We start from the raw sequence: 21,888 nt of genomic DNA on the forward strand, positions 1-21,888 counted from the left end.
GGAGGAAATTTTTTATGCGGCCTGCACTAGAGTTGCAAAAGTTGGTACATACTGGTTTTGTGTTTGAAGTCCACATCTTTTTTAAAATCTCTGCTTACTGCCAGTGAATAGGATCATTCTTATTTACACCTAGAGGCTAAAAACCTCTGGCTGCAAATCATAATGTTTCCACTTAATGACAACAAGCAGCATTATAATTAGTCACACACATGGATGTAATTGTATCTGGAGGTTCTCAGCACTGGAGATGGGACATTGTGTAGATTTCTGTCACTAATTCCTGTCCTACAGTCATCCTCTCCCCTGAAATGGCTGATAACAGGGGGCAATAGACTGTATTCTCCTGTCCTACAGTCATCCTCTCTCCTGAAATGGCTGATAACAGGGAGCAATAGACTGTATTCTCCTGTCCTACAGTCATCCTCTCCCCTGAAATGGCTGATAACAGGGAGCAATAGACTGTATTCTCCTGTCCTACAGTAATCCTCTCTCCTGAAATGGCTGATAACAGGGGGCAATAGATTGTATTCTCCTGTCCTACAGTCATCCTCTCTCCTGAAATGGCTGATAACAGGGGGCAATAGACTGTATTCTCCTGTCCTACAGTCATCCTCTCCCCTGAAATGGCTGATAACAGGGGGCAATAGACTGTATTCTCCTGTCCTACAGTCATCCTCTCCTCTGAAATAGCTGATAACAGGAGACAATAGATTGTATTCTCCTGTCCTACAGTCATCCTCTCCTCTGAAATGGCTGATAACAGGGGGCAATAGACTGTATTCTCCTGTCCTACAGTCATCCTCTCCCCTGAAATGGCTGATAACAGGGGCAATAGATTGTATTCTCCTGTCCTACAGTCATCCTCTCCCCTGAAATGGCTGATAACAGGGGGCAATAGACTGTATTCTCCTGTCCTACAGTCATCCTCTTCCCTGAAATGGCTGATAACAGGGAGCAATAGACTGTATTCTCCTGTCCTACAGTCATCCTCTCCCCTGAAATGGCTGATAACAGAGGGAAATAGACTGTTTTCTCCTGTCCTACAGTCATCCTCTCCTCTGAAATGGCTGATAACAGGGGGCAATAGACTGTATTCTCCTGTCCTACAGTCACCCTCTCCCCTGAAATGGCTGATAACAGAGGGAAATAGACTGTTTTCTCCTGTCCTACAGTCATCCTCTCCTCTGAAATGGCTGATAACAGGGAGCAATAGACTGTATTCTCCTGTCCTACAGTCATCCTCTCCCCTGAAATGGCTGATAACAGAGGGAAATAGACTGTTTTCTCCTGTCCTACAGTCATCCTCTCCTCTGAAATGGCTGATAACAGGGAGCAATAGACTGTATTCTCCTGTCCTACAGTCATCCTCTCCCCTGAAATGGCTGATAACAGGAGGCAATAGACTGTATTCTCCTGTCCTACAGTCATCCCCCCCCCTGAAATGGCTGATAACAGGGGGCAATAGACTGTATTCTCCTGTCCTACAGTCATCCTCTCCCCTGAAATGGCTGATAACAGGGAGCAATAGACTGTATTCTTCTGTCCTACAGTCATCCTCTCCCCTGAAATGGCTGATAACAGTGGGCAATAGATTGTATTCTCCTGTCCTACAGTCATCTTCTCCCCTGAAATGGCTGATAACAGGGGGCAATAGACTGTATTCTCCTGTCCTACAGTGATCCTCTCCCCTGAAATGGCTGATAACAGGAGGCAATAGACTGTATTCTCCTGTCCTACAGTCATCCCCCCCCCTGAAATGGCTGATAACAGGGGGCAATAGACTGTATTCTCCTGTCCTACAGTCATCCTCTTCCCTGAAATGGCTGATAACAGGGAGCAATAGACTGTATTCTCCTGTCCTACAGTCATCCTCTCCCCTGAAATGGCTGATAACAGAGGGAAATAGACTGTTTTCTCCTGTCCTACAGTCATCCTCTCCTCTGAAATGGCTGATAACAGGGGGCAATAGACTGTATTCTCCTGTCCTACAGTCATCCTCTCCTCTGAAATGGCTGATAACAGGGAGCAATAGACTGTATTCTCCTGTCCTACAGTCATCCTCTCCCCTGAAATGGCTGATAACAGGGGGCAATAGATTGTATTCTCCAGTCCTACAGTCATCCTCTCCCCTGAAATGGCTGATAACAGGGGGCAATAGACTGTATTCTCCTGTCCTACAGTCATCCTCTCCCCTGAAATGGCTGATAACAGGGAGCAATAGACTGTATTCTCCTGTCCTACAGTCATCCTCTCCTCTGAAATGGCTGATAACAGGGGGCAATAGACTGTATTCTCCTGTCCTACAGTCATCCTCTCCTCCCCTGAAATGGCTGATAACAGGAGGCAATAGACTGTATTCTCCTGTCCTACAGTCATCCTCTCCCCTGAAATGGCTGATAACAGGGGGCAATAGACTGTATTCTCCTGTCCTACAGTCATCCTCTCCTCCCCTGAAATGGCTGATAACAGGAGGCAATAGACTGTATTCTCCTGTCCTACAGTCATCCTCTCCTCTGAAATGGCTGATAACAGGGGGCAATAGACTGTATTCTCCTGTCCTACAGTCATCCTCTCCTCTCCCTTGAAATGTCTGATAACAGGGAGCAATAGATTGTATTCTCCTGTCCTACAGTCATCCTCTCCTCCCCTGAAATGGCTGATAACAGGAGGCAATAGACTGTATTCTCCTGTCCTACAGTCATCCTCTCCTCTGAAATGGCTGATAACAGGGGGCAATAGACTGTATTCTCCTGTCCTACAGTCATCCTCTCCTCCCCTGAAATGGCTGATAACAGGAGGCAATAGACTGTATTCTCCTGTCCTACAGTCATCCTCTCCCTTGAAATGTCTGATAACAGGGAGCAATAGATTGTATTCTCCAGTCCTACAGTCATCCTCTCCCCTGAAATGGCTGATAACAGGGGGCAATATACTGTATTCTCCTGTCCTACAGTCATCCTCTCCTCTGAAATGGCTGATAACAGGGAGCAATAGACTGTATTCTCCTGTCCTACAGCCATCCTCTCCCCTGAAATGGCTGATAACAGGGGACAATAGACTGTATTCTCCTGTCCTACAGTCATCATCTCCCCTGAAATGGATGATAACAGGGGGCAATAGACTGTATTCTCCTGTCCTACAGTCATCCTCTCCCCTGAAATGGCTGATAACAGGGGGCAATAGATTGTATTCTCCTGTCCTACAGTCATCCTCTCCCCTGAAATGGCTGATAACAGGGGGCAATAGACTGTATTCTCCTGTCCTACAGTCCTCCTCTCCCCTGAAATGGCTGATAACAGGGGGCAGTAGACTGTATTTCAGGGCGATGGGTCAGCACATTATTCTCTGTTATCAGCCATTTATAGGACACTCTCTCCAGCTGTTTGTGCCGTCGGTCTCATCTTTGTCCCTCTCTCATATATTCCGCAGCCGCGACCGTTCTGACCGCCCTGGACAACTGCAAGCTCTGTGACAGCAACCAGACGGTGCTCCGCAAGCTGGGGGTTAAGCTCGTCCAGCGCCTGGGGCTCACCTTCCTCAAACCCAAGGTGGCCAAATGGAGGTGGGTAATGTACATGGAAATCTCCGGGGCTCCCCACTTATGGTGATGACGGCTCTCCCGTGTCCGCTTCCCTATAACCAGGCTCCATACAAATCTATGGGAGAGGAGACATCATTCCCCTTTGTCTCCCCCAGTCCTGATTATAGAGAATGGGGGGGGGGGGGGGCTACTATTATAATGACTGGGGTCTCAGCACTGGCCCCCCTGACCTGTGCTTTGTAGAGGTAAGCATTATTCTCTGGGGTCGGGCAAATCACTTACAGCAAAAATTGAAAAAGTACAAAGCAAAAAAATCCCCAAAAGTCATTAGTGACAGGTCCTCTTTAATGTAAATAGGGCGACGTCGCTGAACCGGTCGGGCGGCTTTACCCAGCACTGACACAACATGGGAAGCTCGGGCCCTCTGGCAGCACAGAAGACTTCGCTGGCTGTCCGCCGCCCTCCACTAATACCCGTGTTGTTCCCGCAGATCCAGTATTGTGCCGGCCATTACTATGCGGAACGCATCGGCCACGGGCTACAGCAGTACCCGTCCCTGACGGCGCTGATCTCTCACACTGATAGGGTCCGTCCCTCCACTGTAATCCTCCTGTCCCGGGGATATTTTCTACCTTTTTTAAGTTCCCTCGGGGTCTAACTCGTGAAGGGGTTCAGGAAGCTGAGGTATGGGGAGCTGTTTGCTGGTCAGCAGCCTCTGTGTCTGCCAAGCCACTGTGCGGTGTGAACTTACAGCTCCTCAAATCTCAGCTTCCTAAACCTCCTGTGAGGGAGATATTGGTCGTCTCTGCTGCTATTTTATGAGAATCGGACATTATACAGTCCATGAACAAGCCCTGGACCTCGCATGGATCCAGACATCTCCACATTCATTGCTCTGCTAGATCTGAGCATGTGCGTCCACCTCAGTGAGGTGGACATATAAGTTGGAGAACAAACAGCAGGTGGCGCTGTACTCATAGATCTCATTGAATAACTCAGTGGCTATAATACATTTTTATTCCCAGTATGGCCACGTACTGGGGGCTGACCAGTAAGTGACCCCATGTACATATCACTGGAGGCCTAGCTGAAGTTTAGGGTCACATTTAAAGGGATAGTCTCACCTCTGTCTGTACGCAGGTATCAGCGCGGATCCAGGTCTCTGGCGGACAATTTGCTTCAGACTTCTGCCGACGCTCAGAACTCAGCCGGGACTACTTCCCCCGAGGATGATGAAGAGTACGATATCCCAGAGGAGATTGAGAATGTAGTAGGTACGTAGCAATGTCAGCAGGAAACGGCTAAAGTGCAGCCGCCATTTTTAGCCGCTGTGGAGCCATCGTGTAGTCACAGGGTCACCCAGGCTTTGAGGGCATACATAGTCCCAGCTGGTTCAGTGTGACGACCAACATGACCACTGTTTCACCTGTAACAGGGGTTGTCACCCAGCTTTCTGGAATGGCAGAGCGCCTAGTTGCCTACCCATCTGTGTAAATAGACAGGTCTGCCATCCAGGAGCCTAGGAAAGCCGCGGTGGCGGCAATATTGCTTGCCACCCAGCTTTCCTAGGTACAGATGGAACCATGGACAGTTTGACAGGGAAGGACTTTGTCATTCTCCGCCATGATGAGCTGCTGAGGCCTGGAGAAGTCTCAAGTCTAGGTGAATATTGTGCACCGGGACTCGGCCTACATCCCCTAAACTGCCAGCACAGTCTCCCGCGGTCCTGAAATCCCGGCACAGGGTCCCACAGATCGCCACGGTCTGCAGCCATCGCCTTGTTTGCCCTGTCAAGCCTTGTTTGTTTAGAAAGTGGCATGAAAATGGAGAGGTTTGAACGTGTTGAATAAGGCTTTGTGCGCCCGCTGAGTGACGGCCGAGCCCGGAACACTGACATATTCATGTCTGCCGGCCGATTGCACAATACTCTGCCTAAAGGGATAGCAACACTTAACCCCTTGGTGCTGCACCCACAGGAACGGGAGGCGGGCAGCGATTGGCAGGGGCTCCCTCCGTCAGCCCATTAGTGCGCTGCCCAGGAGGTAGTGCCACAGCTAATGTATCTTGATTGTCCATATTGCCTCCTTTTCTGGCGTTAGGACCACCCTGCAATCCAGCTGCAGTGGTCGTGCATGCACCCTATAGGCTTTTCAGGAGTAGATCCGGCGTTCAGTGAGTACTGCAGTAACCAGCCCCCTGTTCACTACGGACAGCCCTGTGTACTGTAGTGTCCGGCACCGGCGCTTCCCCCAACCTGCTGATTGGCCGGGGTGGACCCCTGCCGATCATACATTGATGGCCTAAGCTGAGGATAATACAGTCCTGGAATTCCACTTTAAGGGTCCATTCACACATCCGTATGTGTTTTGAGGATCCGCAAAACACGGACACCGGCAATGTGCGTTCGCACCGCACATAGCCGGCACTATAACAGAAAATGCCTATTCTTGTCCGCGTTTGCGGACAAGAATAGGACATGTTGTATTTTTTTGGGGAACGGATCCGGGCAGCACATAGTGTGGCCCCATAGAAATGAATGGGTCCGCAATTCCGTTCTGCAAAATGGGGAACAGAATTGCGGATGTGTGAATGGACCCTTAAGGGGTTGCCCAGTATTGGTAAAACATGGCTGCTTTCTTCTAGAAGCTGCACCGCCCCGTCCATGGGTTGTGTCTGGTATCTTGGCTCCGTTGTAGTCAATGAGGAACGAGCTGCAATACCACCCACAACCTGTGGACAGAGGTGGCGATGGTTGTTTTCATCCGTGACAACCCCTTTTAGGTCCGGCCCAGCAATGTCTTTCATTTCGCTCTCATTCTGATATCCTGGAATATCCTTTACCCAGTCCCTTGTAACGGACTCTCCTGTTTGTAGAATGTACCGCAGTACCACTTTCCACCACCACATCCGCAGAGGCAGAGCTTTTCCATAGACTTGAATGCAAGAGCGCCCCCAGTCCTTTTAGTTTTTGCCTTGGGCTCCCAGCAGAAGTTGACCCCTTCCATGGCACCCGCTCTCCTGTAATCTTCTCACTTTCTCTTACAGAGCAGTTGCTGGTGGGACTGAAGGACAAAGACACCATTGTGCGATGGTCTGCGGCGAAAGGGTAGGCCGGCCCGCTCTATAGCAAATAGTGGTTAACAGATTAGTGCTCTTTTTTTTTTCCTGGCCCGACCGTTGAAGGTCTCACAGTTGGCAGAGCAAACATTATTGTAGTGAAATTTGCGGAGCCCTCGGGGCACTCGCTCGCTTTGTTTGCTCCCCTTACTTCCTTGTAACAATCTGCAAGCAAATCTTCAGCTCATGCACAACGTGCCCAGTCCGTCTGCAGGAAAGGAGGAGGGCGACAACCGCTGCCACCACTGCTGTGGCTTCTGCGGGGGGTTGTCAGTCCACCATAATCTGCAGAGGGTATTCCCATCAGGACCTTGGGAAAGCAGTGACCGCAGCCACATTGTGCGCCAGCGCGTCCCAGCAACGTAGTCCGAGCTGGGATCGCCATCCAGCTTTCCCAGAGTCCTGCATGGCGCGTACACCTGCTTGGGTCCAGCATTGATCCATAGCTTGTTGAAGCTTTATGGTGGCCATATTGGTGGTCACCCAGCTTTCCCACACAACCTTAACCCCTTTATTTCCTTCCCTTTTCCCAGGATCGGGCGCTTGACAGGCAGACTCCCTAGAGAACTGGCTGATGATGTTGTGGGCTCTATGCTCGACTGCTTCAGGTAATCATGAAATGACATCTCTCCCCCCCCCCCCCCCCCCCCCCCCAAAAAAAAGGCCCTGCCACAGGTCTGATGGGGGTCAGTCAGCAGTGGTTTGAGGAGTCGTCTGCTGGCCGGTGTGTGCGGCCCTGCACGTATATATGTGATATCAGGTGTGTGCGGCCCTGCACGTATATATGTGATATCAGATGTGTGCGGCCCTGCACGTATATATGTGATATCAGATGTGTGCGGCCCTGCACGTATATATGTGATATCAGATGTGTGCGGCCCTGCACGTATATATGTGATATCAGATGTGTGCGGCCCTGCACGTATATATGTGATATCAGATGTGTGCGGCCCTGCACGTATATATGTGATATCAGATGTGTGCGGCCCTGCACGTATATATGTGATATCAGATGTGTGCGGCCCTGCACGTATATATGTGATATCAGATGTGTGCGGCCCTGCACGTATATATGTGATATCAGATGTGTGCGGCCCTGCACGTATATATGTGATATCAGATGTGTGCGGCCCTGCACGTATATATGTGATATCAGGTGTGTGCGGCCCTGCACGTATATATGTGATATCAGATGTGTGCGGCCCTGCACGTATATATGTGATATCAGATGTGTGCGGCCCTGCACGTATATATGTGATATCAGATGTGTGCGGCCCTGCACGTATATATGTGATATCAGATGTGTGTGGCCCTGCACGTATATATGTGATATCAGGTGTGTGCGGCCCTGCACGTATATATGTGATATCAGGTGTGTGCGGCCCTGCACGTATATATGTGATATCAGGTGTGTGCGGCCCTGCACGTATATATGTGATATCAGATGTGTGCGGCCCTGCACGTATATATGTGATATCAGGTGTGTGCGGCCCTGCACGTATATATGTGATATCAGGTGTGTGCGGCCCTGCACGTATATATGTGATATCAGGTGTGTGCGGCCCTGCACGTATATATGTGATATCAGATGTGTGCGGCCCTGCACGTATATATGTGATATCAGGTGTGTGCGGCCCTGCACGTATATATGTGATATCAGGTGTGTGCGGCCCTGCACGTATATATGTGATATCAGATGTGTGCGGCCCTGCACGTATATATGTGATATCAGGTGTGTGCGGCCCTGCACGTATATATGTGATATCAGATGTGTGCGGCCCTGCACGTATATATGTGATATCAGGTGTGTGCGGCCCTGCACGTATATATGTGATATCAGGTGTGTGTGGCCCTGCACGTATATATGTGATATCAGGTGTGTGCGGCCCTGCACGTATATATGTGATATCAGATGTGTGCGGCCCTGCACGTATATATGTGATATCAGATGTGTGCGGCCCTGCACGTATGACCCTCTATGGTCACCAGCTGTATATATGTGATATCAGGTGTGTGCGGCCCTGCACGTATATATGTGATATCAGGTGTGTGCGGCCCTGCACGTATATATGTGATATCGGATGTGTGCGGCCCTGCACGTATATATGTGATATCAGATGTGTGCGGCCCTGCACGTATGACCCTCTATGGTCACCAGCTGTATATATGTGATATCAGATGTGTGCGGCCCTGCACGTATATATGTGATATCAGGTGTGTGCGGCCCTGCACGTATATATGTGATATCGGATGTGTGCGGCCCTGCACGTATATATGTGATATCAGATGTGTGCGGCCCTGCACGTATGACCCTCTATGGTCACCAGCTGTATATATGTGATATCAGATGTATATAGCAGCCTCCCCTGGTGTATGGCCGGTGTGTGGCCCTGCACGTATGACCCTCTATGGTCACCAGCTGTATATATGTGATATCAGATGTATATAGCAGCCTCTTCCCTCGTGTTATCGCCCCCGTCGCCATATCGGCTCAGATCTCGGGCTGGGGTTATGCGCTGAGCCCGGCTGCCGGACTGTTACTCCTGGAGACCTGTGCAGACTTGTGCGCTCCTCCCAGAAACCTCTATATGTGTGATGGAGGCTAAGGAACCTCTGTACATTCCCCTGTGCGGAGACCCGGCCAATGTCTTTTGGCCTCCTAATTCGTACATCATCACCGGTTTTCTGCAGCCCTGTCCTCTCCAACATCATATAGGTGAATAGGTCACTGCCAACCCACTTTGTTCCTGAAATACTCTGTGCTGCACCTTCCACTATATATAGCACTCTGCCGTTAACCTCTCATTAGATCTGTAAACTCCTCTCCTGAAATACTCTGTGCTGCACCTTCCACTATGTAACACTCTGCCTTTAACCTCTCATGGGATCAGCACACTCCTCTCCTGAAATACTCTGTGCTGCCCCTTCCACTATGTAACACTCGGCCTTTAACCTCTCATGGGATCAGCACACTCCTCTCCTGAAATACTCTGTGCCCACCCCCCTTTAGGACTTTTGCACATGACATTGTCTGCAATGTTAAGTACTCTGCGCCGTTTTGTCAGGACAGAAGATGGACAGACCCGATTACAGTCTCTGGGGTCTGTCAGGCGCTGGGTCTGGCGTGGCGGCCATGTTGGACGTCTCCCGTCAGTAATCCCTGGTCGCGGTCACCTCTTATTTCTGCTTTTCTTGTATCCCAGTTTCCAGGAGACGAATAACGCTTGGCACGGGGGCTGCCTCGCCCTGGCAGAGCTGGGCAGGAGGGGACTCCTGCTCCCGTCTCGTCTCCCTGACGGTAAGTGCTCGGCTTTATTTATTTATTTATTTATTTATTTTCATCATTGTCTTTTTATTGATTTTCAAGCCTATTATACATGTTGTGTAACACATAATAACTAATAAAAAAAGGAAGCTCCGAAATGACACAAAGCAGACGTGATGCGTGGCATTGTCACATTTACATGTACAGTATAAGGGCTCGTTCACACAAACGTTTTTTGCGTTCCATATACGGAACCATTCATTTCAATGGTTCCGCAAAAAAAACGAAATGTACTCCATATGCATTCCATTTCCGTTTTTTCCATTCCGTTCAAAGATAGAACATGTCCTACTATTGCCCACAAATCGCATTCCGTGGCTCTATTCAAGTCAATGGGTCCGCAGAAAAAAAATAAAACGGAACACATACGGAATGTCTTCCGTATCCCTTCCGTTTCTGCGGAATCATTCTTTTAAAATTTTATGCCCAGCCCAATTTTTTTCTATGTAATACTGTATACGCCATACGGAAAAAACGGAATGAAACTGGAATCAACACTGAAACAAAAAACGGATCCGTTAAAAACGCCCCGCAAAACACTGAAAAAGCCATACGGTCGTGTGAACAAGCCCTAAGACATGAGACAGGGATACTTTGCATATACAGTTGTAGGAGCCCAAAGTCTCCACAGCGTGGGCGGTCGGCAGCGGCGTGGGCACTTGAAAGCCACATCCGCCATCGGCTGTGTGCTCTTATCCTGTACTGCAAGGAGGGGGCGAAAACCAGCTCCTACATCCTATGTCAGTCACCATTAGGATGACCTCCCATATGTTGGGGGAGGCTGGTTGTCTCCAATGTCTCGCTATTACCTTATGTGAGGGATGGATGAGTGCCATCTAGAGCAGTGACGTCCAACCTGAGGCTCTCCAGAAACTACCACTCCCATCATGCCCAGACTGCTAACAGCTTACAGCAGGGCATTGTGGGAGTTGTCGTTTTGCAGCAGCTGGAGGGCCGCAGGTTGGCCGTGCCTGATCTAGACCAGTACTCGGGAATGTTGTGCTCTAGGAGCTTCCATTTTTCCAGAGCCTGATGGCAGGCTTGACGAGGATGCAGGTGACCACCCGCTAAGCAGTTTCTTAGGCCAAGTTCACACATGACAGATTGCGAAACCCCATCCTGGTGCAATGGATGAAATTTCCCTGAAAGTCATGGCTGATCGGGGAAATCGGTAATTCTACTGCAAAATCCTCAAGTGGATTGACCACGGATTGGTGGCCAAATACTTAACCAAATTATCTGCCACGTGTGAACTTCACCTCACAGTTCAGTGCTCCACGTATTTATGTCATTGCTAACAGTGCAAGGTAAAATTATACCAGGGAAAATGATGGAGTTCCCCCTTTAAGTGACAACCTGATGCCCCAGTCGTGGGGGTTAAATATGTCGTCCACTTCTGTCAATAAAGCTTCGTCATTGTATAGCAAAAAGTTTCTGCCTTCCCTAACTTAATTTTTTTATGTTCCACTTCCTCAATGATCGCCGCTTGCTGTCAGTGAATGAAAATAATCTCACAGGGCGAAACCTCACACAGCAGAGGGTTTGTCACAATTGTATCCTGCCCTGGTAGTTTGTTACAGTGTATCGGTCTGGAGTCCGAGTAGGATTTTCCAGACTGGATATCATTGTAGCAAAACCTCAGCTGTGCGACGTATTTCATACAGTATCCACCGTATGATCAATTCTGCAATTTTACCGATATAGTTTGTATCGCACTTCATTAGGTTTTCCAAACTCTGATTGCTGTCATTGAACGGGACCCCAGTGGTTTTACTTCCTGCCGAGGTCACTTGATGATTGCACTGGCGCACGGCTCGTTACTGTGTCCCTATCGGACCGTAACCTGACTGGACAGCAATGAAGGATCCGGTTTACTGGCAGCAAGCAGAGGTGTTGAAAATGCCGAAGAGTTGGAACACAAGCCAGAGCTTTTCGCCTTTTAAGCATGTGATGGCCGGAGCACAAGGACGCCATCCGCATTGTGTAAGTCTGAACCCGCGCCGCCAGTGCGAGGCTGGCTGTAGGGCCTGCAAGTACGGACGCGTACCCCGGCCTGAGGACGCACGTCAGCTCCACGCTGGACGGACGCTCCTACAGTCAAGGTGACCGTGGAGGGGTGGAATGTGGACGTCATCAATCCCATCGCGCCGCCTGTATCTGTAGGCGAACGTTCAGTTTGTCCGGCCTCAGGCTGAATGGTAGAGAAGATGTGCAAGGTGGGCGATGTACGTCGAGATGGGCCTTCGCCACGGCATTGTCAGCTGCCATCTTAGTCGCCGCACCCTGAAGACACCTCTGCCACCCCCGCTGCCTCCAGCACACCCTGTTCCTGTAGATCTAAATCACTTCTCCATATATAACATGTAAGGCTTAGCTGCAGTCCTATGTAAATCTACATCATGCACTGTAATATCGCTGTGACTTGTGCCATAGCTCTGCTATATCTGACAAGCTCAGCTCTGCTATATCTGACAAGCTCATCTCTGCTATATCTGATGAGATCACATCTGCCATGTCTGACGATTTGAGGCCTGCTATATCTTGCATGTTGTCTTACATTTGACAAGCTCTGCTATATCTGTCCGTCTGCTTCTCAGAACCCTGACTTTGGGGAGCCATTTTTAATTGCCACTAACATTTTAAGGTGCGGAATGGTATGATACTCATAAGCTGGTTTACAGCAGCACAGAGGATTTCAGGAGAAAACCGTTCTGATCTTGTGGAGCTCACAGACTGAGAGTTACATAGTGGAAGGAGCAGGGTTCTCCCAGCAGCACAGAGGATTTCAGGAGAGGAGTGTGCTGATCTAGTGGAGGTCATAGGATGAGCGTTACATAGTGGAAGGAGCAGAGTCCTCCCAGCAGCACAGAGGATTTCAGGAGAGGAGTGTGCTGATCCTGTGGGGGTCACAGGCTGAGAGTTACATAGTGGATGGAGCAGGGTTCTCCCAGCAGCACAGAGGATTTCAGGAGAGGAGTGTGCTGATCTTGTGGAGGTCACAGGATGAGAGTTACATAGAGGAAGGAGCAGGGTCCTCCCAGCAGCAAAGAGGATTTAAGGAGAGGAGTGGGCTGATCTTGTGGCGGTCATAGGCTGGGTTACATAGTGGAAGGAGCAGGGTTCTCCCAGCAGCAAAGAGGATTTAAGGAGAGGAGTGGGCTGATCTTGTGGCGGTCATAGGCTGGGTTACATAGTGGAAGGAGCAGGGTCCTCCCAGCAGCACAGAGGATTTCAGGAGAGGAGTGTGCAGATCTTGTGGCAGTCATAGGCTGAGAGTTACATAGTGGAAGAAGCAGAGTCCTCCCAGCAGCACAGAGGATTTCAGGAGAGGAGTGTGCTGATCTTGTGGAGGTCACAGGCTGAGAGTTACATAGAGGAAGGAGCAGGGTCCTCCCAGCAGCACAGAGGATTTCAGGAGAGGAGTGTGCTGATCTTGTGGAGGTCACAGGATGAGAGTTATATAGTGGAAGGAGCAGGGTCCTCCCAGCAGCACAGAGGATTTCAGGAGAGGAGTGTGCTGATCTTGTGGAGGTCACAGGCTGAGGGTTACATAGAGGAAGGAGCAGGGTCCTCTCAGCAGCACAGAGGATTTAAGGAGAGGAGTGGGCTGATCTTGTGGCAGTCATAGGCTGAGAGTTACATAGTGGAAGGAGCAGGGTCCTCCCAGCAGCACAGAGGATTTAAGGAGAGGAGTGGGCTGATCTTGTGGCAGTCATAGGCTGAGAGTTACATAGTGGAAGGAGCAGGGTCCTCCCAGCAGCACAGAGGATTTCAGGAGAGGAGTGTGCTGATCTTGTGGAGGTCACATGATGAGAGTTACATAGTGGAAGGAGCAGGGTCCTCCCAGCAGCACAGAGGATTTCAGGAGAGGAGTGTGCTGATCTTGTGGAGATCACAGGATGAGAGTTACATAGTGGAAGGAGCAGGGTCCTCCCAGCAGCACAGAGGATTTCAGGAGAGGAGTGTTCTGATCTTGTGGGGGTCTTAGAATGACGATTACACAATGGACAGAGCAGGGGTCACAGCAGCACAGAATGTTTCAGGAGGGGGGTGTCCTGCTCTCATAAGGACTGGAGACCTGTCCACTCTTCATGTGTCTTATCACACATTACCATAGCTTAGAAAAAATACACCAGAAAATTATCGGAAATACAGCATTTTTATTTTCATATTTTATTTTTTTCTCTGCATTTCAGGTTGAAAGCTGAACGATTGGCGACGATACATAAAAACCTGGAAAAGAGCGTGTCGGTACAGTCGTGACCCTCACCCGCAGCAGCGCCTCATATACTTTATACAAAAATAAATATTACCAATATAAATATAGAATTCAGTCCTGACCCGTATCCTGCGCGGGGGAGGGGGAGCAGGGAGAGAACGCTCATCAGCTAAATATTAGCTGTAGACCGGGAGAACTTCAGATAAACCGGTAGTGCTTGACCGCACCAAGTCCAATTACAAGCAGCTCTTGTCTTTAAGGTGGGCAGGCGTCTAAGACATCCTCTGCCTCTTCCTCAGGGTGAAGACTCTGTTGCAGTCTGAGGTTTTTGCTTTCTTAGCGGCCGTTTTGCCCACATCTTTGGGGGTCCCCCTTTTCTGACCCCTCACTTTGCTATGGCATTCTTCCTCCTGGTTCCCTGAAGAGCTCACAGCCGATTGTTCCGGTTTCTCACTCTGTGTTTCAAAATTGTCCTCTGCGAACCGGGCGGCCGGGATGGGGCTGTAGGATGCCAGCTGGCAAAGGGCCACCGCCGCTGATTGCTTTTGCTCGTCGCAGTTTTCCATTAGCGTCTTGACCTCTGCCATGTTGATTGTGTCTTCAGTCAATGAATACTTTCTCTGGTTTGGAGACCCTTCAACATGGTCTTTCTTGCTCAAGTCTTTGACGGACAGGTTGAGCGGCATGTCTTGCCCCATGAAGTCGCTGCCCGGCGGTTGTTCTGGAGGAGTCTCCATTTCCATCTCTGATTTCTTGGAAAGGTTAAGTGGTACAAATGCATCGTCATCACTGCTCATTGACGTGTCACAGTCGGCAGAAACATCTTCATTCCCAGAGCTGAAATAGAAAAAGTTGGGACAGGTTAAGAACGTGTCTTCTCAAAGACTAGTCAACCCCTACAAATGCTGATGATCTCTGATATATCTATGGAGAGAGGTGGTGGATAGGGGGTGATCAGAAAACCCTTATGACGGGGGACAAAAAAATAAACCAATTTGTCTAATCCCTACAAGACTTTAGGGCCAGGTGGAAAGTCTACATAGACATTGAAATTGTTGGTGGATTCCATCAAAAACAAAGGGATCGACCATCAAAATCTCAAACTTGTTTCAGTATTTTCATATGAGTAGGTGCTCTGACTTACCACGGAGAGTCTCCTCTGCTCAGCGATGGTTGGGAGTCTGTGCTTTTCCTCACCGGCTTGAAAGCTGTAAGGTTTTGTCCAACACTGTCCCACTTTCCTAACGTAGAGGTAGTTTTGCTGGAAAGATCAAAGATTCCTTCAAAGCCTTGACTGGTCTGAGTGAAGTTGGTCGGGCTCGGTCTACCAGGAGAGCCAGTGGCTGCACTGCCGGCCCGTGGACTCATCTTCAGGGTCTCTCCTTCATGTTTATGCTTGTCTTGGCTGAGAAGCCCTTCCTTTTGACAGTCCACCTGCTTTTGAGCTGGGTCTAAGGGGTAGAAGAGAGGTGGGCTGGATGTTGGGTAGAGGAAAGGTGCATTGTCCATGGTTGGAGCTGTGGGGGCTTTGGTCAAGCCGTGCGACAGCTTGAGGCCGTAAGGAAAAAAGGAATGTTCGGCCTGTCTGTAGAAGCCATACTGCATGGCCGAGTTCTGTTGGAACTGATGTATCAGTCTATAGTCGATCGATGAGTTTAGTGGCTTTGGCATGGAGAGTCCCGAAGATTGAATGGGGTGAGGACGGAAGAGTCTGTGGTCTGGAGAGCCATACATTGATAGCATTGAGGTATCGTACAAACACGGGAGGACAGCCGGCACCCCGGTCTCGTAATATTTATATTCCGGTATCATTGGACGGATGTAATGTGGAAAGTTTGGCTTTGGACCAAGCTCAGGTGGCACCATATCTCCAGTTTTCCATGCAGTTGGTAACCTTTGGAAAGCAGACCCCTCACTATGGACTCCTTTGACTGCACCTACTGGTGGCATGATTTCCGGTAGGTGGCTTCTCTCTGTACCGTTCAGGTATCGATGTTCTCCCACTGGCATAAAGGCTGAGGGCCTCAAAACCCCTTCAACAGCGATAGGCTTTGAAATAGGGCTTTGCCTGGTTGGCGAGGGCACAGTCACATCTTTGTGGTTGATTGGCTTTTCCACATGAGCAGTGCCCTCCTTGTTTTTAAAGTCCCCATGGTCTTTGAGATCATGTCTGCTGATGTCGTGATGAGCTTTAGAGTCAAACTGTCCATTGGCCACAACAGGTGTGGGCTTCGCAAACCCCTCAGGGGACGCTAGCTTTGGCTCTGTAACGTTTGACTTTGGGCTCTTGACCGCTCGGTCTTGCTCCGTGACTAGGGTGATGGAGTTTTTGCAAAGCCCGTACTTCATGTGGTTGAAGAGGTGAGATTTCTCGTTACAGGTGAATGGACATTGGAAGCACTTGTACTTGAATGGCTTTCCCGGGGGTCTAGGAATGTAATGAGGTTTCTTGGGTTTGCGTTCCTTCAAAGTGGACATCTTGATGCTTCTTGGATGCCCTCAAGTTGCCTTACTTGCTTTCTTATCTTGGGGAGAACTCCAGTTCTTCCCACCAAACGGCTTGCTAGAAACCTGTTTGTTTAGAGTTGTGGCTCGGCCTCCGAGCAAAGTTCTGAATCTGCAAATAAGAAAAAACGAAGACATTAGGAAAATTTTGGGACTTTTTATTTTTTATTTTTATTTTTTTAAATAGCTAGGTCTGGATCTGCGTAGACCAAACTACTTCCTCGTAGTTTCCATCTCCCTGGGATTTCATTGTCTTTCCTAATCCACATACCTGACTTAGAAGCAGGGCGTCTGGGCAAACTGGCCTAGCAAGGGGGTAAGTACTCCAACACTCCCTCATTATTATAGAAGGGGGACTGACCGTAATGCAAGTCGGAGAGCTTGAAGGGCAGACCTGCAATTAAATGACCTACCCTATAAAGAATGCATGAAACCTACCTGCAAGCTCATATCCGTCAGTAGGGGGCAGTATAATAAAAATACAGGTGTATCGTTTTTTTTAAGCTGCATACAGTCATAGCAGTGAATGCTGAGGGTTGTAGTTCCCAAGCACAGTCACAATTTCCCAAATTAGAAAAAATTATCACAAGTATTATTATAGGTTTGAGACAAGTAAAGGGTTAATACAGTAACAAAGCAAATCGGCATATTTTTTTTTTTTCTTTTTTTTTCTTTGTCAATAAGTATTTGTATTGCGCTATTTTTTTATTTATTTTTTATATCCTTTTATTTTGTTTTATATGCTCTTATTAGATTTTTATTTATTTATTGGGCTTTTCCAGGTAGGAGAGCAGTGGCAGCTTTCCGCCTGTCATTCCCACCTCCGTTCTCTCAGATATGGCTTGTGCTGGCACGTCTCTGTTCTCAGCGATACTTAAGGCGTGAGAAAGTGGTGCAGTAGGGTTCTCATGACTGTGGACTTAAGATGTGTTATGGCATGGATTATATATATAAAAAAAAAAGTGATTTCACCACTAGCTGGAAGCATCGTGATTTTAACAATTGTTACAAAACCACTGACAGATATGTCTTGGAAACATTGGGACTAATTGCTTACGGGCCCCCGGGCACCGATTTCTAAAGATATGTCTTTTATTCCCTTCAAGTGGTTAAAGTCGTATAAGCGCTGCGTGAAGATTGATTCACAATCTATTAAAAAATAAAAGCTGACAACAGGAAACAAAATAAATAAAAAAATACTTTAAAAAAAAAAGTAGAATGAAAAAAAACTAGCAAGTGAAAGGTAAGGTAAAAAAATTAAATAAAATTTGGATTTGGGCAGAAAGGAATCGATGCAAAACCGATTGCTCCAGAAAGTAGCAAAAACACTTAAAAGAACGAAGCTAAAATAGAAAAAAATTGCGACTGAGAGCCGATGGTCTACTATGTGTTTCAAATTAAGAAAAAATAAATTTTTAAAAGTTTGGGTTCTAGATTTAAAAAAAATAAAATTTTAAATTTTTTGGGGGCAAAAAATCAGTAATGGGGGGGGTTTCCGCAATCGACAGTCTTAACACTCGTTTCAGCAAAAAAGACAAATCCTAATCCTAACCCCTTACATTTCCATAAAACTAGCAGCGCGGTTTTCCGTTTTTATTGTATTGTTACGTTGTACAGTGTTCTATTGCTTCGTCTCTTCCCCTGTACGCCTCACCAGGACTACAAGTCCCAGCAGGGCTGTCGCAGGGCATGCTGAGGCTTGCGGTTTTAGGAGCGCAGCCCCCCTGCCCAGGCTGATCACACATGACAGTATGGGAATACACCGACAGTAACGAGTCGCTAATTGAGTTTCTGGACAATGGGGCTATGCAAATGCTGCGGATTGGGCACAATGCAGCCGGTATCGGGTCGGACAGCAGCCCGGACATGCCCGGCTCAGTTTCTTCTTGCTATTCCCAGGGTAGACCCGAAAGTGCCAGTGCTAATTACCCCTTCCTTTGAAGGTGAGCGTTGTGACAACAAACAGGGAGCAGAAGCCATCTGAGGCCGGGCTCTCGTCCCTTTGCATATCCATACAGCAGCAGCGGCCTGATTCTCATGCAATCGCCCCCCCCCATTGTCTCCTGCTCCAAGTCAAGTTTCTGTCTTAAATCCTCTCAGTTTCTGCCAACTTCCTTCTTAAATAATGGCGCCCCCCCCCAACAGACTTATAATAAACTATGGCAGTAAGTTATACCCTCCCTGTAATATACCTGCTATACTCACACTCACCGAGGATGGGATCCCAGCCGCGTCCTGAGAGGAGTCGGGCAGAAGTGGCATCTCACCCAGGAGTCACTGGCATAGTCCAATTAAAACCTGTGATGTGGCATTGATTGCATAACCCCGGGACAGGCCGCTGTCACCGTCAGTGTGTCGCAAGGGCAGTTTCAGTGTCGTCTGGGAGCTGTCCAACTAGTCTGACCTGTATCGCTCTTCTCAGGTGTGTGTACGTGTGTGTGTATAATATATTGTGTGTGCATGTATGTATGTGTGCGTGTGTATAGATCATATGTGTGCGTGTGTGTATGTATGTATATGTGTGTGTATGTATAATATATTGTGTGTGCATGTATGTATGTGTGCGTGTGTATAGATCATATGTGTGCGTGTGTGTATGTATGTATATGTGTGTGTATGTATAATATATTGTGTGTGCGTGTGTATAGATCATATGTGTGTGTGTGTGTGTGTGTGTGTATATATATTAGTGCATGTATGTGTGTGTGTATATATTATACATTGTGTGTGCTTGTATATTGCTGTACATGTAAGTGTATGATTGTGTGTATGAAAAATATATATACATTTACTTTATATTATAATATATAAAAAGTGTGTGTGTGTGTGTGTGTGTGTGTATGTGTGTATATATATATATATATATATATATATATATATATATAATAAAGTACATGTATGTATATATTATGTCTGTTTTGTGTATGTTGATATATGCACAGTATATGGAATAGTTAGGGTTAACCCTAGTGCCCAGAACCATAACGATCACCATTATACATAGAGACCCTCATATTAGTCCAGATCTATTTATGCAGCCCCATACATAATACCGGTGCTCGGTGACTACTGCCTTACACCTGCTCTGTGTCGCCATCCGACATGACTACGACACCGCCTCATCCACCTCAGCCTGCAGCCATTCACCGTGCGCGTCCAAGTTTCGCCTCTGACTCAGTAGGCACCGAAATCGTTTAAACAGATTTTTATTTTATTTTTAAACTGGGGAAAAATCTAAAATAAAATTCTATTTTTCCCCCAAAGTTCTCCAACCTGTATAAAGTTTAAATGTCATGGGCGAAACTCTAAGCCTCCGGGGGGTCGGAACGCCATCTGCGTCGTGTACTTTGTCATTTTCTAGCTTTCCTGTCGATGTGGATTTTTTTCTAAGTTTTTTTTCTTCCTCTATTATAAATGGTTACATTTTGTTACTTATTTTCCTTACATTTTAGTTTTTGTTCATTCTGCTATAACTAAGGGAAATAAGTCGGGGCGAGAAGCACCTGCCGGAGCTGGCGGTGTGGGGGGGCGTCCTGACAGATCGTACATGGGGGGGGGTCGTACTAGAAGTAAGTAGAGAATGACGGGATGACTTACCAGCTGGAGCGGAGCTCGCCGGCTGCTGCTGCTGCTGCTGGAGGAGGAGAAGTACCTCTCCTCTGACTGCTCACAGGGAAGACTGATCTGAGGCGTCTCAGAGGGAGGGATTTAAAGTGCAGGAGTTGCGCCCTGAGGCTGTGGAGATGCACCTGATATTCCCAGGGCCCCGAGCAGCGCTGCCTTGTGTGCACAGCCAATATACTTGTTTCTTCCCCCTAAACGCCTGCCTTTACATGCAGCCTACAAGGGTGAGGACACGACAGGTCCCTAATCGCCTCAGCCTGCGTGCAAGGTGCCTGTCACCTGCCGCTGACTGATTCATAGGGGAAGGCGCACAAGGAGTTAATATGGGAGAGTTTAGGCTTCATTCTGCAAATCATGAAACCGACGTTATCATTTCTGGAGCCGTCTTTGCGCGTTCACCGCCAGCGTTTATCGCGGTTGTTTTAGTTTTGTTTTTTATTTTTATTTTTTTGCATATTCGATAAGTAGTTTCTGTTCATTCCTTATGGGATTGAAGCAGAGCCGACTCTGCGCGGCTGTGGTGCATGTGACATGGCGGTACGTGGTCGCAGTGAGGTCACCGCTCCCACCATCTTGTTTCTCACAGAATACTTAGTAATCTGGCGACATGGGGTGTTCTGTGTGTCGCAGTTTTGTGTCGTTTGTGGCTCCTGTGCAGACTGAGCGCAAACGCCAAACGGTTATGCAACAGACAAAGGGCTCAGCGTGGAACGGAGAAGTGACAGGTGGAGGAGGCACACCCTGAAACCACCGGGAGGGAAGACGGCTCAGCACTAATTGTCTGCAGGTATTGCTGAGCTGTGAGGGGAGGAGGAGAAGGCCCATCATGTCCGACCCCGGGTGTCAGCGCGTCGTTATCCCGTACCCCGGGTGTCAGCGTGTCAGTATCCTGTACCCCGGGTGTCAGCGTGTCAGTATCCTGTACCCCGGGTGTCAGCGTGTCAGTATCCTGTACCCCGGGTGTCAGCGTGTCAGTATCCTGTACCCCGGGTGTCAGCGTGTCAGTATCCTGTACCCCGGGTGTCAGCGTGTCAGTATCCTGTACCCCGGGTGTCAGCGTGTCAGTATCCTGTACCCCGGGTGTCAGCGTCTCATTATCCTGTACCCCGGGTGTCAGCGTGTCATTATCCTGTACCCCGGGTGTCAGCGTGTCAGTATCCTGTACCCCGGGTGTCAGCGTGTCAGTATCCTGTACCCCGGGTGTCAGCGTGTCAGTATCCTGTACCCTGGGTGTCAGCGTGTCAGTATCCTGTACCCCGGGTGTCAGCGTGTCAGTATCCTGTACCCCGAGTCTTGTTGCCCCATTAACCCCGTCCCCCATCAGGACTGCTTTGATGTAGTCCCCCCCCCCCCCCCCATCAGGACTGCTTTGATGTAGTTCCCCCCCCCCCATCAGGACTGCTTTGATGTAGGCCCCCCCCCCCCCCCAGTTGCTGGTCCCTGGTGTAGTCACAGACTGGTTATTATAAAGCCATAATGGGTGTGCCCCTGTATATAACATGGTGATGCCAGGAGGGTCTGTCGGGCTGTCAGCCACTTTGTCCTTCATCATGATGG

The 21,888-nt window shown here is 48.6% G+C and overlaps 2 protein-coding genes across 4 annotated transcripts in view; one reads left to right on the forward strand and one right to left on the reverse strand.

The window, feature by feature from the left end:
* The window catches only part of TBCD (tubulin folding cofactor D), a 134,739-nt gene that overhangs the window by 28,299 nt on the left and 84,552 nt on the right, over positions 1-21,888 (forward strand). Inside the window, exons 10-14 of the mRNA XM_040436678.1 lie at positions 3,430-3,562; positions 4,682-4,815; positions 6,587-6,647; positions 7,192-7,266; positions 9,862-9,956. Of these exons, the coding sequence (XP_040292612.1) occupies positions 3,430-3,562; positions 4,682-4,815; positions 6,587-6,647; positions 7,192-7,266; positions 9,862-9,956 (498 nt within the window). The remainder of the gene's footprint in view (positions 1-3,429; positions 3,563-4,681; positions 4,816-6,586; positions 6,648-7,191; positions 7,267-9,861; positions 9,957-21,888) is intronic.
* Positions 14,130-20,402, reverse strand: ZNF750 (zinc finger protein 750). Of its 3 annotated transcripts, none has more exons than XM_040436699.1 (3): positions 20,305-20,402; positions 15,347-16,819; positions 14,130-15,039 (listed from the first exon to the last, which is right to left on the reverse strand). In XM_040436699.1, the coding sequence occupies exons 2-3, from the start codon at positions 16,678-16,680 to the stop codon at positions 14,475-14,477; spliced, it is 1,899 nt and encodes a 632-aa protein (XP_040292633.1). In that variant the 5' UTR covers positions 16,681-16,819; positions 20,305-20,402; the 3' UTR covers positions 14,130-14,474. The 3 variants fall into 3 exon arrangements, with proteins under 3 accessions (XP_040292633.1, XP_040292634.1, XP_040292635.1); XM_040436700.1 differs by lacking the exon at positions 20,305-20,402 and adding an exon at positions 18,919-19,085; XM_040436701.1 differs by lacking the exon at positions 20,305-20,402 and adding an exon at positions 18,913-19,085.

This window comes from Bufo bufo, chromosome 6 (genome assembly GCF_905171765.1).
Source record: "Bufo bufo chromosome 6, aBufBuf1.1, whole genome shotgun sequence".
NCBI lineage: Eukaryota > Metazoa > Chordata > Amphibia > Anura > Bufonidae > Bufo > Bufo bufo.